Below are 18404 nucleotides of genomic sequence, written 5' to 3'. Positions count from 1 at the left end.
GTAGAATCAGATTTTCTAATATTGCATCTTGGAAACCCAGAGTGTGAGGTTCACCCCGGAAGGCAGGGCGGCTCTGTAGAGGGGGCCGGACCCAGGCTGTCTCGGCCTCGCCTTGCACTCCTCAGGGCTGTGAGTAGGGCTCAGAAGTCCCTGAGTCCTCCTACAGTGGTATGGACAAGTCATATGCAGCAGCCTAGTGTAGACTGGGCAAAAACATTTCTTAGAGAACTTCTATAGTTTTATTCAGGTGCATGGATTCTCCAGAAAAAACTTAGAGCCACGGTGACTGACTGTCCCATTCCTGTGAAAAACTAGAGTGTATTTTTCTACACAGAGGCCTTTGCCCAGTCACAGGGCTGGGCTTTCTCTGCCTGGATTAGAGACAACCTACGACTTAACAGTTACACAGAGAGAAGGGAAGAGAAAACAAAGGTAATAATAATAATAATAATAATAACGCTAATATATTTCTGGAGATGGTCAACTTTATCAACACAATTAATAAGGAATGAGAAACTGCAGCACAGACACTATAGTTTATACTTTATACTACATATTTTTTTTCTTTTGGAGAAAAGAAAGGAAAAGGCATGATAAGGCTTTGCTGAGTATGCTGTGAAAACACGCTAAAATCTTTACTAAATACTTAAACTTCCCTCCATGGAAAGAAAACTATGCAGTACTTTCTCTGCTAAGTAGTAGTAACTTACCTGAAAGGCAAAGAGCATTTGAGAAAGCAAATTTCTCTAGAATGGCGTCATCTAAGTCTAGCTCTGAATTTAACCTGATCTCCCCTCTGTGAAGTTTTGACGGTCCTCTGTGAAAAGGAAAAAAAAAAAAAAGGATCTTCTAAATCTTCAAAAGCACTTTAATTTTTTCTTTTGAAAAAGTCACCTTACAATCTTTCTAGAAGTCGTTTTGGCAATTTGTATCAAGAGTCTTATAAATGTTCTTATACCCTTTGATCCTAGTAATTCCACTTCTAGGAATTTATCCTAAGGCAATCAAAGATGCAAAGAAAGATCGGTGTACAACACAAAGTTTTATGGTCAAATGTTTAATAGTAAAAAGTTAGGAAAGAAGCTAAATGTTCAATAGGATAATGGTTCATTTATAGGAATTCCACACAACAAAAACTAACAAGCATGTTTTGAAAGGATATTTAACAATAAGGGGAAATGATCACAATAAATTGCTAAGTGAAAAAATGCCTGAATAAAAACTATACACACAGTGTAATCTCAAATTACACTGACGTGGTGGGGACGGGGTGAGAGACAGGGAAGCTGTGAAAATGTCAGCTGTAATTGTCGAGAACTTTGGAAGGCCTGGGGAGACGGGGAAAGGGAGGGAATTCGGGAATATAAATGTCACAAACAAATAGGAAAAGTACAGGGTAAACCTTCACAAAAGATGTCAGACAAGAAGAGATGGACAACAGGGTGGACAAGGAGGCCAAACGGGAAAGCGGGAGGCAGAATCTGCTCCCACAACTTCAGGTGGAGGGAAAAGAGAAGCGACAGGAAGGAGCAGCATGGACGAGACGCTTTATGAAGGAGCTCAGGCCATGCACAGAATTGAGCGAGGCAGCAGAGACCTGGGATCGAGGGCAGGACTCACAGAACAACCACGCTGGTAGCAGCTATGACGGTCTTTTTGACAAAATCAAATCGCTGACTCCTGACTCTGGGATCCAAAGTACTGAGGACTTGAATCCTCCACAGACTATACGGGTGTGAGTGTGTGTGTGTGTCGGTGGGTGGGGGAGAGTGCCTCGTAAGTTCTATCTGGAGGTACAGCACAGAAGGGAAATTCATGGCAACCTTAACCACAAGGCTGAATGCTTCATAATAAAATTAATAAAATTCTATGAGCTCTCCATTTGTTGCATCTCTCAGGTTCACATCCTCACTTTCAACTGCAACCACTATGGGCCCAGGCCCTCACTGACTAGTTGGGTGCCGTTAGGCAAGACAGAACACCTCCGAACCTCATCTGAAAGTTAGTCAACAGCAATTACAGGGCTTTTACACTTACAACAGTGCCTGGCACAGGGAGAGCAGTTAATCACTGTTGGCCATTATGACTTAGTTAGCTCTTATCCCACCTGGTCTTTCTACAGCTAGAGTCTCTTCCACATTTCCCTAAAGCCCTGCTTTCATCACTTCCTTTCTCAATATAGAGACTTCTTTTTTTTTCCATATTCCACTGGACAGGTAACTTCAGGAGGAAAAAGATCTTCCAATCTTGGTCACACTGCCCTCTCTCTCTGCCCTAAGATCTCTCTTCATTTTCTCCCTCCCAGCTGAGACAGGACCATCAGCTGGTACACTGTCTACTCCTATATCTTACCTGAGAACAGTATGTCAGCCCCCCCCACTTCTTGCAGGCACCCCCATTTCTACAAGGGGTTCTCTTAGATCAGACCCTTGCTATGCTTCCTTTTTAAACCCAAAATCAATAGGGAAAAAAATGGACTTCTTTAAGAGAAAACATTACCAGAATAATTTGATAGGTTCATTCTGATGAAGGTATATGATTTTACTCATTTAGGCTGCTGAGAAAACTTACCGTTTCGGGGTTATACTATCTACTTGTTTTAATTTATAGGTAGCCTGAGAAGTTAAAACAATAATGTTTATCTTCTAATATTTATTATATTTTCAGGCTTTGTATTTTTTATTAAATACAATAACATTTTTATTAAAAATAGTCTCTAAATTCATAAATCATTTATCTCCTCTCCTGCTTTACCAAGTTATTCCAACTGCGCTTTTCATCAATTTGATAAAAAGTTGCTTACTCTGTTTTTATGTAGTTAAGCTCTTCATTTTCCCAGTGTACCAGTGCAATTTCATAGGGCTGAATTTCATGTTTTTCTAGAACTTGCATCACATGTTTCATCTAGAAGAAAAGGAAGATTAACCTGAAATCATACCTGACTCCCTCAGTACAGAAGTACATTATAGTGTTAATGCTTATAACACTTTTCATGACATTTGATGACATTTCTTCTATTGTTTAGTTTTTAAGGAAAAGGCAAATTCATTGCGATATTAAACTCCTCAGGACGACGTATTCATTTGTTTTTACATTTGGAAAACACCAATGAGTATAAAGAAGAAAATAAAAATTATCATTATCCCACAACCGAAAGAAAACCATGAGTAACATTATTGTTTGTATCCTTAAATCTTTTAAAAAAAAGTCTAACTGACATACTTGTAAAAATTTAAACCACACAGAGGTATAGAAAGTGCCAATCTCTCTGCTCTCTTGAATTTCTAATCCCCAAAGGTTACCATTAAACATGATGCATATCCTCCCAGATTTTTTTTATATGTGTATATACATTTATCTTGCTTTTTATATGAAATGGTATCATACTATGCATATAGACATTTTCAATCCTATTCTCCTTAACGGAAGAAACACAATTTATTTAACCATCCCAAATGCCCATCTATGGGGGATTATTTCTACTCTCCACTATTAAAATATTGCAACACACCATCCTATGTGTGTATCTTTGTGGCCTTGTGGGAATATTTCTTTAGGAATTGCTAGATCAAAAGACATGCACACTTACAATTTTGGTAAATATTGCTAAACCACTCTCCAAAACAGTTTTTTCAATTTTAGAATCCAAACATTTATGAGAGTATTCTTAAAAAACATTGGGTATTATCAGCCTTTTACATCTTCGCCACTTCAAGTAGCCAATTTATGTTACATTTTTCTTATATTTACTGGTCACTTATATTTCCTTTTCTTTAGGAAACCTCTCCCCCCACCACCCCATGGTGTGTGTGTGTGGGAATGTGTGTGTGTGGGTGTGTGTGCGGCAGGTACTTCCTTTTAGTATAACTGAGATTTTTATGAGGCATATATTTTAACCAGGTCTGATATTACATTGGTTATATTTTGTAACCTGCTCTTTTAATTTAACTGCATGATATACACAGGCAATTTCCTAGGAGTAAGTATTTGTCCATGATTTTTTTTTTTTTGGTAAGGAAGACCAGCCCTGAGCTAACATCCATGCCAATCCTCCTTTTTTTTTTTTGCTGAGGAAGACTGGCCTTGAGCTAACATCCATGCCCATCTTCCTCCACTTTATATGGGACACCGCCACAGCATGGCTCGACAAGCAGTGCGTTGGTGCGCACCCGGGATCTGAACTGGTGAACCCTGGGCCGCTGCAGCGGAGCGCGTGCACTTAACCGCTTGTGCCACCGGGCTGGCCCCTCTTGTCCATGATTTTTAAGAGCTGTAGTATGTTCTATCCTATGGATATATTTACCAAACTTCCTACTTATGCATTCTAGTTATTTCTCAATTTTGCTATTGTAAATAATGCATTGATGAACATTTCTGTACATCGTTCACATGCATAATTGTGATTATTTCCTTTGGATAACTTTCTGGATGTAAAATTGCTGAGTTAAATATAAAGCTTTGATGTGTATTACCAAACTGCCTCTAAAAAGGTTGTTTTAAACAAATCCTGACTGGCACACTGAAGAAATTACTTCCTGTGAGTGATAAAGTTCTAGAAAACTGGATCTAAAATAAGACTCTGTGCACCCAGCTGCTGGTCAACTGTGTGTACATTTTTCATTTTGTAGATTCTCACATACAAAGTATAATTCCTTCTGTCTGCAGTGTAGCTAGGATTGTTCTGATTCTCCGGAAATTAGTGTGTGCCCAGAGAATGGAAAATGTAGGAAACTTATAAGCCAAAATACAATATATTTTAGAAGATGAAACTGTTTGGATAAATATCCCATAATGCAGAGCAAATAAGTAGCGGATTATCTGTTAATTTACCTTCCAATGGCTCAGATTATTGAGTGCTAATTAACAACTTATTCTCAGAAAACTAAATTTTTATACTGTTAAAACTTTATTTACACTTACAGTTTTGTCTTTCACGTTCCAAAACACAGCAGCTCCTTCCCTGATTTAAAAGAATAAAAGAATCAACTAAGTTAAAGGCAGAATACATTCCTTAGGACCATACATAAAGCCATGCTTAGGTAACTTCTAGAATGTATCCAGAAAGCAATTTAAAAAAATACGATTTATTATTGATTTGACATTATAGTTCTTAGGTGGATTTGCTAAACAAGAGCTACTTTTTGAACTCTTGATGAAACCTGACCTCTCAAAAATTCATGATTTCTCACAAGGTTTGCAGAATAAATAATTACTATTGTACAGTCATGCGCCACATAACAATGTTTTGGTCAATGACAGACCGCATACACGATGGTGGTCCCATGAGATTAGTACCATATAGCCTAGGTGTGTAGTAGGCTGTACCATCTAGGTTTGTGTAAGTACACTCTATGATGTTCACGCAATGACAAAATCACCTCACAATGTATTTCGCAGAATGTATCCCCATTGTTAAGCGATGCATGATTCTAATACTATATAACTTCACATATCTAGACTGTTCTATACTTGGTTCAGTTCTGATGCATAGAAATCAGAAGAAGGAAATTTTCGAGATTCATCTTAGCTCTCATTAGGCAAATTCTCCTATAGGAAAAGAATAAAGGATCATGCTTTTAATGTGGAATAAAGAGACTGACATAGATTAAAGCCTCAGATGGCTGAAGGCAGCCAGGGAATAATGCCACCGTCCTTACAACACTTACAGCAGAATTACAATGAAGCCATAGGAGGCCCTCTGAATCCAATTTGACAGAATTTAAGGTCTAAAAACTACAAACAAACTTGTTTTGACTTCTGAAGTTTGACATATTGAGATGTTTTAGGGAGTAAATAAAAAAAGGAATTATGGCCGTGGTTATTGCACTGGAGGAAGGAAAGGGGGACATGAAAGAAAGGTAAAAATACGATGGCCCCATATCATTCTGCGAACATTTCTTAAGCAAAGTGCTTAGTATATGTGTGGGTCTGTGCTTAGCATCTGGGAGACAAAGATGAGTAAGGTCTAGATCCCATCCTCAAGGAACTCCCAATCTAGAAAAGACTGATACATAGACACCAATTACAATAGAATGTGATCAGTGCTGTAACAGGGTTATATGCAGAATACATTTGATGTACATCGGAAGGATGCAGTTCCTAAAGGGCGAGCAGAGCTAGCTAAATGAAAAGACCAGAGGAGGCGATACAGCAGAGGGAACGCTCTGGGCTCAGGGAGAAGGTTGAGGGAGCAGAGCAACGTCTCAGAATAAACAGCTACTAGTTTGAACGGCTGTGGATGTGGGCAAGTAGTGCGCAGTCAGGTTAGAGGCGGGGGGAGCGAAAACCCGAAGGAACTTGGTGCTGTGACAAGGAGTTTGGTCCAATTCCACAGATTTTTAAACAAGAGAGTGCAGTGATCAGAATAATCTATTGAAAAATTATCCTGCCTACAACAGACAAACAGACTGGTGGTGGGGTGAGAAGAGCACAGAGACCAGGTAGTAAGTTATTGCGAAAGGCCAGCATAAGTCTCAGAATACAGATTTGAGAGGTATTTAAAGCCACAGCCAGAGTGTTAGTTCAGAGAATCACTTCTAGGCAGACGAGAGGTCTCGGGAACTGTGCTGTCTGGAGATGTGCTGTGCAGTATGGCGCTCAGAAGCCACGTGTGGGTACCGAGCATCTGACAAACGCTTGGTCCAAACTGAGAGATGCTGTAAGTGTAAAACACACACTGGGTTTCAAAAACCTAGTATGAAAAGAATAATGTAAGATCTCATTAATTGTTGAGTAATTACTATTTAATTCAATTCATTTAATTAATAATTATTGACATGTTGAAATGATAATATTTTAGATGTGTTGTGTTAAATAAAATACATCATGAAAATTAATTTCAGGCAATATGTGATATTATTAGTGTTGTTCAAAATTAAATTCTTTTTTTTTTTAACTTTTAAAAATATGGCTATTAGAAAACGTATCATTTCATATGAGGCTTGCATTTGCGGCCTGCACTGCAATTCTACTGGATGGTGCTGATCTAGAGGAGCTCAGAAATCCAAATTGCTCAGCTGAATCAAAGGGGATGCTCTTCTACTTGGACAAAATGTGGAACTCTTGGTTATCTTCAAAGTAACATCAAAAGGAAGGTGAGGCATTGGCAGGAACAAAGATAGGGCTTCCAGTTATCATCAACTATCAGGACTAAGTCCACAAAAGTTTGGATTCTTATGGATGTTCCATGTGTTTCTGTTCTTCCACTTATTAGTCCCATGACTGTGGGTAATTCACTTAATCCCTCTGACCCTCAGTTTCCTCAGTTGCAAAATGGGAATAACAGACCTTCTTCAAATGTTATGAGGATAATATGAAATTATTCTAAATGGTTTCTATAATCATTACCATTCCCACTCAGCTACTCTGGAGCATTTGGTACTAAAACAACTTTTAAATAAAAGGAACAAGTGTATGTGAGTCAGGGTCCCAGTCTGAAGTCTCTGGAGAGGTAAAATGGGTTAAAACTTGAGCTAAACAGCTCCAGAAGGAGAAGAAAGAAAAGGAAGAAAAGCCAGCAGGACAGGCAGCATGAGTCTGGTAAGGGGAACTGCGGATGAATGGGAAATAGGGTGCTTTATGCATTTTTAGTAAATGAAAACCCCGATTTACTAATAAAGACAAGCCAGGGGAAGATTATCTCCTGGTTTTAAAAATTCTTTATTTTATAAGAGGGTTTACCAGAAGATTCCTAAAACTGACAAACTCTCCTAGAGCAAATAAGAATCAGATGATAAAGTGATTTAAATCACAAATAAATTTTGAACACATTTACCGTTAAGAGCACCTTTAAAGACCACAATTACCTGACCATGAGTCCATCTCCCAGTGGGGTTGCTTTCTCATCTTACCTGAAGAAGAATATTGTTCCAGGATCACCTTCTTTTGCAGAATTTTCCACACCCATCACCAAAATATTTGCTGCATCTGTGATTTAAAATACATGAGCGAAAAGCTATGTCACAAGGTGACACAAGGTTTAAGAGTCACCTATAAACCCTTCATAAAGTACTTATGATCACATCTTCATATACCATTAAGTGCTCTATAACACATGTCCATCTTTCTACCAAGGTCTCTGAAAGCAGTTAACATACAAAAATGAAAAGACCCTAAGAATTACTTTCACAAAACATTCCACAACCTGTGATACTATGATTAGTGTTATTTAAAACTACTCATTCACACTCATTTTGATTCAGTAATCACTAGTCCAGTTAATAATTACCAAAGTCTTAGTTTCAATACAACTACAGTTTAAGAATTAAACTTCTTTCTACAAAATTAACTTAAAATTTGAAGAACCATTAATACAGTCTCTTCCTTTAAATATTATTTTATTAATAACATAATTTGAATATTCTCAAACTACCCATTCTACTGAATTTTAAGTTGTGGGAGAACAGAAAATACATAGAAACAAAGACACTGACCATTTCAAAACATATCTGATTTCAAAGTTAATCATGAGAACTACCACTGGAGTCATCTGTAACTATGGAAATATTTTAATCTTTTAAATATTATTAAATATGGGGCCTGCCCGGTGGCGCAAGCAGTTAAGTGAGTGCACTCTGCTGCAGCGGCCCGGGGTTCACCGGTTCGGATCCCGGGCGCGCACCGATGCACCGCTTGTGAAGCCATGCTGTGGTGGCGTCCCATATAAAGTAGATTAAGACGGGCACGGATGTTAGCCCAGGACCAGTCTTCCTCAGCAAAAAAAAAGAGGAGGATTGGCATCAGATGTTAGATCAGTGCTGATCTTCCTCACAAAAACAAAACAAAACAAAAAATAAGTAAATATACAAATATTCATCAATAAGTAGTTGCTTTATATATTACTATAATATTTATCATAGGTATATATTCTATAATATATAATTTTTGTAACCTAAAATTAAGATCCTCAAAGCTTCAGAGTTCCTGGTAGAGGTTGGGGAATGGGGGATTCAGATGGAGACCAAATCCTAAAGCACCTTTTTCGAGTGACTTCCCTAAGTGCTACATCCTACAGAGGTCAAAGTTCACCTACCTAGCCAAGAGCCACATGAACGAAATGGCAAGATCCAAGGCAGTGGGAATGGGACGAGGAGTCTTCAAGCGTGTAGTGCACCAGGTCACTCTGCTGACAGCCTTTGGAACCAGCCAAGGATACCCCTGGGCAATTTTTTATCTCAGGGGCCCTGGACATAGCTCTGTTTTTCTAAGTCAATTATGTTTGTTTTTGCCATCAAATAGCACAAATTGTTTGCTCAGATAATCAAGGCTGAAAAAGCACAATGACATTTCCACTGTTTCTTCCGGGGTCACTGACTCTTTGAACAATTTTCTATTTAGCAGGGAGGTTTTTCACTCGCTATTTTTGCTATGTTGCAGTAAAATTCATGAATTTCCATCGCAGCGTTCCAAGTTATTTATTTTTTCATGTAAAGCAGGCCATTTTCTCAAGGATCCGTTCAGATACTATCCTAAAATCCTAAGTTTATTTTAATTCTCTTTTTTAATATTCATTGTTTATCTTTCAACTAATTTTGTTAGTTTTAAAGTATTGGATTGTACTGGTAAATTGTTCTTTAAAGGCTCTCCCCAACATTTCTATCAATTTCATGTTTCTTCTGTAATACTAAAATAACTTTTTTTTTTTTTTTGGTGAGGAAGACTGGCCCTGAGCTAACATCTGTTGCCAATTCTCTTTTTGCTGAGGAAGATTGGCCCTGAGCTAACATCTGTGCCCATCTTCCTCCATTTTTGTATGTGGGATGCCGTCCGTGCCTGGGATTCGAACCTGCGAACCTTGGGCTGCCGAAGCAGAGCACGCGAACTTAACCACTATGCCACCAGGCCAGCCCCTAAAATAACTTTTTAATGTGACAGAAATAAAGTGTTATGGCCTTTGATCATCCCAAGTAATAGTGATACTATAAATAAAGCTTAATAAATCATATTGATTTTAATATGAGAACTGAGTTCTCTATAAATACATTTTAACTTCTTATCTTTGTCATTTGTATAAAAAGATTCCACATCACTTTTGTGATATACTCCTTTCAATAGAAAACAAAATCTAAACAAATGCATATTTAAGACAGTATCATAGGAAAATTATCTTCTAATACATTGTCACATACTTAGCCCCAGGTTCAAGAAAATGTACCTCTAGGCAAGCTTGTTACTTCAACATATCCATGCGAGGTCAGATCTTGAGAGAGGTTTCCAAGATGATATTCATCTGCTGTTGCAAATGCTGTGCAGTGCATCAGGTCCTGTTCCAGCGAGATTAGCATGACACGGGTTACCAAGAGGCTGAAGTGTCTGTGTGGGTTGTCACCTTACAAAACTCCATTTTGCAAAGCTAGCACTCGAGAAGTTTCTTCAAACATCTCCAAGGTTCATAGAAGGGATAGGATAAAGACGTAGAGAAAGAAGTTATAGGGAGATAGAGTTCAGCTCAATCTATGAAAGAACTCTCTCCTGGTGGCCAAAAAAATGGAATGGGCTATCCTGAAAGGGGAGCTGCCCCCCAACTGGCCATGTTTCAAGCACAGATTGAACAAGATAGTCATACGGGTACCCGGATGACACGACATTTAGTCTCTCCAATCCCGAGTTCCCATGGATCTTTTTCACAGCAACATTACTATTTGAGGTCATTTGATAATGTCACTAGCCTTGTACTGGCAGAGATTTCTTTAAATCTACAAAGGAATTACACAGTTTTTACTCTGGTTAATATTAAACAGAAAGTTCTGTAAATCCGAAAATGTGTCCAGGCGGTTAAGTGCTTTGGCTCCTGCACCATGAGTCTCGTCTGTGTATTCACGTATACACTCAAGTTGTGTGTGTTTGTACAATATACATACAGTAAGCAAGATGGCATAGCACAGTGTTTTTGTCAAAGTGTAGATCACAACCCATTAGTGAGTCCTGATATCACTTTAGTTGGCCCAAACTAGCTTTTTAAAAAAATTCAAGTAGAAAATATTATAGCACATTACTCATAGTAAGGGTAAATTTTATACAATTCTCTGTCACATATATGCCTATGTATGTGTACTGAGTCACTATGTATGTATAATGTAAAATATATTTCTCACGAAGGGATGTGGTCAGTAAGGTTTGAAAACTACTGACACAGGCGTGTAGAGTTCAGGCACAGAATTTGAATAATTTTTTTTTTTTCCTGAGGAAGATTCGCCCTGAGCTAACATCTGTGCCAATCTTCCTCTATTTTTCAGTATGTGGGTTGCCAGCACAGCATGGCAGCTAACAGAGCGGTGTAGGTCTGTGCCCGGGAACCAAACCCAGGCCACCGAAGCAGAGCGTCCTTACCTTAACTACTAGGCCACCAGGGCTGGCCCTTGAATAATTAAAAAAAGAAAATCAGAATAACAATAATGCCTACTTTATAGGGCTGTTGTGAAGTTTAAAGAGGCTGATGAGTGTCAACTGCTCAGAGCTATGACTGGCACAAATGTTCAACATTTGTTAGATTATAGTTATTATTGCACATAGTATAAATCATCAAAATTTAGGAGGTTAAAAAGTTTATCAAGTAATTTACACCTGAATTTTCATATGTTCATAATTTTATATTTTAAAATCTATTGACCAGAACATTAGTGATTCTACTGACATATGGTGCTTTGGCCCAACACTGGTCAAAAGAGGATTATGAGTCACTAAATCAAAATTTATTCCTAGGATTTACTCATTTCACCTCCTAAATTCCTTCCCTTTCTGTTCCACTCCTAGAATGAAATTCAAGAAAAGTAGTATATTAATTCCTCCCTTCCTCCCACTTCTGTTACCTAACTCCTGGCCCTTTCTCAAGAAACGGCCTAACCTTGCTTTGCCTTGTCCTCAATCTGTTACACAGTCTAATGTGTGCTTTAAAAAGGAGCAGAGGAATAAACAGAGGACTTGAGGATACGCACAAACTGAAAAACCTAAAAGCAATAAAATATCCACTCAAGCAAAATGATTTTAATTCAATTAGACAACAATAAAAAGTCAGACAAAGGTGAAACTGCTGAACATGAAGATGAATGGACTCAGTACCCTCCTTTTGCAGGTACCTGATAAGCTGACTCCCACAGTCACATATGAAGGTAGGAACACACTGCTACACAAAAACATATGGATCCAAACAGCCAAAGTATAGTTACTGGATAATAGGAATCATTATGTGCTTAAGGTTTACAACTGTTAGCACCATCCGTTCTTTTAGGGCTCCATGGAGTTAAAAAGAGCTGACAGGATACGAGAGTAAGTTTGCTGAAAGAAAGGAATACTGTTAAGAGACATCAGGTAAGGCCACAATACCCAGGATCTACTCTGCGAGACCCGACAAATCTGCTGAAGCTTGCTAAGTAAAATCACAGTATATTAGGCTGGATGTCAGAATTACTTCTGTGACTATTACAGCTGACATGCTTAGTTTGGGCCAGAGTGGGAAAAGCAGGAGGTGCAAAGCAGAGAGGAGATAAGGAAAAGCTCAAGAACCAGTCCAGTGGAAGATCCTCCTATAGCTATACTGGAAATGGTAGAGGCCGACTGTCTCCAGAATCAGAATTGTAAACTGGCAGCCCAGAGAACTATCTACCCAACTCAAGAGTCAACCCACATCAGGTTTTTAAGATTTGAATTAACTGTCAACAACCAATTGCGATTTCACACCAAATCCAGATCTCCACCATCTTTTGATCAAGCGGAAGACCTGGCAATAATTGACTAGGGTTGAGGAGGGGGACCAGGTTCGCCAGCTCACACAGTCCCTCCCACTCCCCACTGTCTCTGGCCTGCTTCACCATCATTTATGTTACTGACCTGGCCCGTCTGGGCTAAAAATATGCACTTTTGTGCATGCTCAAAAATGGGACAAGACAAAACATTCAATCACTACTTCCACGAGAAAAGATGCCCTGGGGGCCAGCCCGGTGGCAGAATGGTTAAGAGTCCGTGCTCAGCTTTGGCAGGCTGGGGTTCGAGGGTTTGGATCCTGGAAGCAGACCTACACACCGCTCATCAAACCATGCTGTGGAGGCATCCAACATACAAAATAGAGGAAGACTGGCATGGATGTTAGCTCAGGGACAATCCTCCTTTAGCGGGGGGGAAAAAAAAAATTATAAAAAGATATTCTGAGCTCCAGTCAGATTAAAAGTAAATTTTTAAACACAATTGGTTTTTACGTAGCCATTCTAAGGACTTTTGTAGATTTTCTGAAGATTGTCACCTTCCTTCTCTTACCATGTCCTATTGCGTTTGGCTCAAAGTTCTAGCCAACGTCACATAGCTTATATGGCTTGCCACACCACTTTCTGTATCCTCCTTAAACATCTTGGATCCGAGTCTCCATTAAAATTATGGCTTCTTCTATTAACAAGCGATTCACAAAGATTTCAATTTGACTTAGACATCTCCTGTTTTGGTTTTATTTCCTTTGCTTTTAACGACTGTATTTAAATCCATTTCATAAAGGGAAAGAGGACCATGGAGTGTCCCGTCTTTGTATTTTTTTCCCTATTAATTAAAGAGGTTGTTACTTTGTGAGAAGCTTTCATTTTCATACATGTCTTTTTCTGGATTTTTATAATGAATCATTACTTATTAAGCATTAAATATATACACGTAGCAAATTTCAGGTTTTAGGATGGGGATCAACAACTTGTTCTTAAATAAATGTGCCAAACCAACCTAAAATAGTTATTGGATTTCAGACCTATATTTAGGTCTATTTTAAAATGTTAAAAAAAAAACCCCAAAGCCAAGAAAACCACTGTGTTTCAGTTAAGTGTTTCATTTTTCTGGCCAAGGGAAAACATGTTCCAGCAGATGGGGCTAGAAATCTATATATGATTTTTGTTTTAGGGTGTCACACACTCTGATGGAACACTTTTCTTAAAAAGGCAAGTTTATTTTTATTCACGTTCTATTACTGAAGAAAATTAGGGCATTACAGCAATATTGCTTCTCTATTACTAAGGGAAAAGTGCATGTTTTTCCTGTTATGTACAGATTGTAAATGAAAGTTATAAAACACATATAGATTTTACATTACTAGTATAATGCTTTAGCTTTTAAGCTTTTTGACTAGAACCCATGGTGAGAAATTCTTTCATATGCACAGTACATATCTACATATCATATACATATATGTACACACACAACTGACACAAAGCTTCACAAAATAGTATTTACCTTTACCGTGAGTAATGCATTCTGATATTTTCTATTCTATCAAAACACAAACAACTATTAACAACCCATTAGTTACTTTTACAATAGACTGTGGTGTGAGCCTGGAAACCACTACTGGGCATTCTGGCATCTCCTTCTCCCGCCAGGCTCCATGATGCTCAGAGCAGTGGTCCTTATCCTCCAGGATTCTCTTCCCAAAAGACAGGACACACCCCCAAGAAGCACAGTGGTTGCCACGAGAAATGACGAGCCAATGGGTGTGGGTGGAATATCTCAGCAGGTTATGAGCTCTGCAAAGACCAGGTAGAGAGTTGATTCCACTCTGGAGGGTAGGTGAGTAACCTCATTCAGTCGATTCCGAGGATGAGATAGGAGCACATGTGGGGAACAAGACAAAGCAGGCCTACTTTATGGTATAGCACAGGCCTTTCCTGCCTCAGTCCAGAGGGGGAGAAAGGGCTCTACCCTCACAAAGGATTCGCCAGCCCCATGATGCCCATGTGGAGATGGAGGGGTCTTCCATTTGGGGCAGAGAGAAGCCAGTCTTCAGCCCCGGGGATACAGTACCTAGTAACACGTCAAGACTGTGTTCGCCTATGAAAAGTAAGATCATCCGAAAATAATGTTCCAAAGTTACATTACCTCCGATCACTTAGAAGTGCTTTCAGAAATGTAAGATTTTCTATTTCTCTGTGCTTTTAGAGACACAACATGCTGTTTTTGTTTTTGTAAAACTCCAACTGATGTCACATCTGTTACATGATATAATATCTCCTCTATAAGGATGCAGGAAATATATGACTCAAATTCGGGGATAGAAAGTTATTTCTCATAAGACATTTTTATGTTTTCCCCCCGTCAGACAACAAGAAATGTACCACTCAGGAGGATTCCCTTCTTTCTTTAATCGTTGGGCTTCTCAGAACTAAATGTTCAATTAGATTAGTTATTCCCACCAGGTACTTGATAACATTTATTTCTCTGTTCATGTCAATTGTTTGCTGTATCTTAAATGTAATGCTTCTATTATCTCATTTGAACCTGCATTAAATTTTGAAAATCTACTTCAAATCCTTTCCTGGAAGCAGGAAAAACAAATCCCAGAGAAAAATAAAAAACGAATTCAGGAAAACTGCTTCCGAGTCTATGGACGGCACAAAGAAAGAAACGCCTCTGACCATTTTCAACCAATAACTACAGAAAAGTGACATCTCTGCCCTCACCAGCCTCTCTGTAAGAAACCCGATTATGTTCTGTGCTGCGAGACATGACAAAAGGAAAAAGCGAGTTGATCTTCCTCTTTTTCGGATGTGCCATGAATTCAGGCTTTTACACTTAATTTCATCTCAGTCTCTTAAATACTGAATTTCCTGGATTATCTCAAAGCTAAACAATGTAATTAAAACATCAGGAGCTAGGAAGAAGAAAGGGGTGTGAGAAGTACACGCATAACTCTTCCATCCTTTCTATCTGGGGTTCAGAGAAACCATACGAGAGTTTAAACAAAACTAGAACCCAAAATAAAAATCATTAATCGACGCCTAACTTCATAACCTGAGGATTACTAGTGAAGGTCTCGATACTTTTTCAAAGGAACTCAACTGTGCAGTAAACACACAACCAAATGAAACACGCTCAGGGTCCACTTCTCAGAATCCAGATTTTAAGACAGACATTCTAGCCTGTTTTCTGAGTCAGCAGGTCTGATCAAGTTTTAAATATTCTACATTCCTATTTTTCATGTTGATTGACTAGAGACATCAAAGATCCCTTTGCCTCTTTTCCATTCCTTCCAATTTAATAAACATTTATTAAGTATAAGGCACAGTTCTAGGTATTATGCAAGATACAAAGGTTAACAAAGGGCTTGATCCAGATCTTAAATATTGATCATTTAGGAGAAATGTGATGGTAGCTGAGAAATTCCCATAAACCTTTTAGTGAATAAAAATACCTCCTTCAACTTTCAAAGGACAAAAAAGCAAAAACCTTCTTGCTGCTTTTTGATTCTGTCACCACGTCACTTCACCACCCCACCCCACGCAGTCACCATCGGCTGACGAAAGCTTACCTGTCTGCGTAGTTACTAAAAAAATTTTTTTTAATTTAATGAAGAATTTCTACAGTTTGATTCTTTTTAAATGGGTGTTTTTTACACTACCATTCCTAGACTGGATTTAATACTAGTCTTCTTTTTCAAAGTTTCCTTAGGCCAATAACTAACCCTTTCATAAACTACAATTTTAGACTTCATTGCCTATATTTTGTCTTTATATGTATCACTAATTCTTAAAATTAAGATTTTGGGGGCCAGCTTGGTGGTGTAGTGGTTAAGTTCTCACGCTCTGCTTTGGTGGTCCAGGGTTTGTGGGTTCAGATCCTGGGTGTGGACCTACACATTGCTCGTCAAGCCATGCTGCGGTGGCGTCCCACATACAAAATAGAGGAAGACTGGCACAGATGTTAGCTCAGGGCCAACCTTCCTCAAGCAAAAAGAGGATTGGCAGCAGATGTTAGCTCAGGGTCAATCTCCACTCCCCCCCCAACCCCCCGCCAAAAAACTTAAGATTTTGGTTCCCTTTGGACATAAAAGGTTTTACTATTAGGCTTCAAAGATCTTGATGAAAAAAATGCTGAGCTGTTCGCCAGTTCTCTTACGTTGGCAGTAAGGCTGTGGTACAATATACACTCGTTTGGAGAGGGAGCGATTATCATGAAACAGAAGTGCAACCACCACAAGTTTTTACCTCGTTCACAGACAGAATTGGGAGGTTGGTCCTGGAGGGCTGCCTGGTCCTCGATGCTTTTAGTGGTCTCTTAATTTGGGGAAAATCTTGTCTAGGCACAAGTGTTTCTGTTGATATAGATGAGTAATGCCTCTCTAATATTTTTATAAACCACTTAGAACCTAACAGACTTGGTTTGTGAGTCACTTTCCTGTGAGTACCAAAAGACTTCCTGGTTGGAAGGTGTGCTTTTTCTTCTCGGCGATGCACGGTGTTTAATGGAGAGCGTGTGCTTGTATTTGATATTTTCTGGTTCATTTCCAGGACCTGGAACTTATTCAAACCATCAGCTGCTGGACCAGGAAAGAACAAATACGAGTTCTGACTTCTTGTCAGGGTGCCGCATGTTACAGTCTCCAATTCCTTAAGTGGTTTTACTGTTCGATGAACGAGTCTTTGGCACTGATGTGCTTTTGATAAAATACAGTGAGATCCGGCCAGGGCTCTGAGAAGTCTGGTTGACATTACCACGTCCCAAGCTATAAGAAAAATAAATAAGAAATTCATAGTTCAAGTTCTTTTAAAAATGTTTTAAAATTTATATAATATTGTCCTAGGTAATAGGCATACTTCTGTAAAAAAAAGTTGCATCTTACCCTAAGTCTAGTAAAAGCAACAAGGTTAAAAAATAAATATACGTATTTCCACCACTTTTCCTTTAGTCAACTTTTGGCCTTCCTGCTGGAAGATTACAAGATTATAAAGCTACTGACATGACAGGGACCTTAAAAAAGAAAAATAGAGTGCTGGGCTCTCTTCATTTACTTCATTAGCACATCAACTATTTAAAAAAATCTGGGCCTGCCCTGTGGCTTAGTGGTTAAGTGCTTGTGCTCCGCTACTGGCAGCCCGGGTTCGGATCCCAGGCGCGCACTGACCCACCACTTGTCCGGCCATGCTGAGGCTGTGTCCCACATACAGCAAGTACAAGGATGTGCAACTATGACATACAACTATCTACTGGGGCTTTGGGGAGAAAAAAGGGAAAAAAAAAGGAGGAGGATTGGCATGGATGTTAGCTCAGGGCTGATCTTCCTCACACACAAAAAAACCAAAAACTATTTAAAAAAATCTGTACTTACAAATTCCTTTATTCAAAATTTATTGAGCCTTTACATTGAGATAAGCAGTGAGCGAGGGCCGGGGATGCTTCCATGAAAGGACAGGGTCCCTGCCACCATGGGGCCAATGGTCTCCTGGAGGAGACAGGCATTTTTAGTCGCTCATTCTAACTCAGTGGAATAGGCCCTACAAAGAACGACAGTACAAGGTGCTGAGGAAACACACAAGGAGCTCGCCTACTTCTACAAGAAGAGTCAGGAAAGGCTCCCAGACAGATTTAAGCTGCTTCTCCAAGGGGAAGGTGCTTTTCAGGTTGGGGGCGGGTATAGCAATGGGGGTACAGGATGAGACAGACAT

The 18404-nt window shown here is 39.0% G+C and overlaps 1 protein-coding gene across 5 annotated transcripts in view; it reads right to left on the bottom strand.

The window, feature by feature from the left end:
- RMND1 (required for meiotic nuclear division 1 homolog) overlaps positions 1 to 18404 on the bottom strand; it is a 43330-nt gene that overhangs the window by 19490 nt on the left and 5436 nt on the right. For 4 of the 5 annotated variants that reach the window (XM_058534139.1, XM_058534136.1, XM_058534138.1 and 1 more), the window contains exons 2-7: positions 16947 to 17464; positions 10154 to 10262; positions 7851 to 7926; positions 4921 to 4960; positions 2804 to 2904; positions 711 to 817 (exon numbers count right to left, since the gene is read on the bottom strand). In XM_058534139.1, coding sequence (XP_058390122.1) covers positions 711 to 817; positions 2804 to 2904; positions 4921 to 4960; positions 7851 to 7926; positions 10154 to 10262; positions 16947 to 17450 — 937 coding nt within the window. In that variant the 5' untranslated portion in view covers positions 17451 to 17464. The remainder of the gene's footprint in view (positions 1 to 710; positions 818 to 2803; positions 2905 to 4920; positions 4961 to 7850; positions 7927 to 10153; positions 10263 to 16946; positions 17465 to 18404) is intronic. The other variant, XM_058534140.1, reaches the window with a different exon arrangement.

The sequence above is a fragment of the Diceros bicornis genome, chromosome 39, assembly GCF_020826845.1.
Source record: "Diceros bicornis minor isolate mBicDic1 chromosome 39, mDicBic1.mat.cur, whole genome shotgun sequence".
Classification (NCBI taxonomy): domain Eukaryota; kingdom Metazoa; phylum Chordata; class Mammalia; order Perissodactyla; family Rhinocerotidae; genus Diceros; species Diceros bicornis.
Note: the sequence above shows the minus strand (reverse complement) of the source record. Positions and strands in the feature narration are given on the sequence as shown.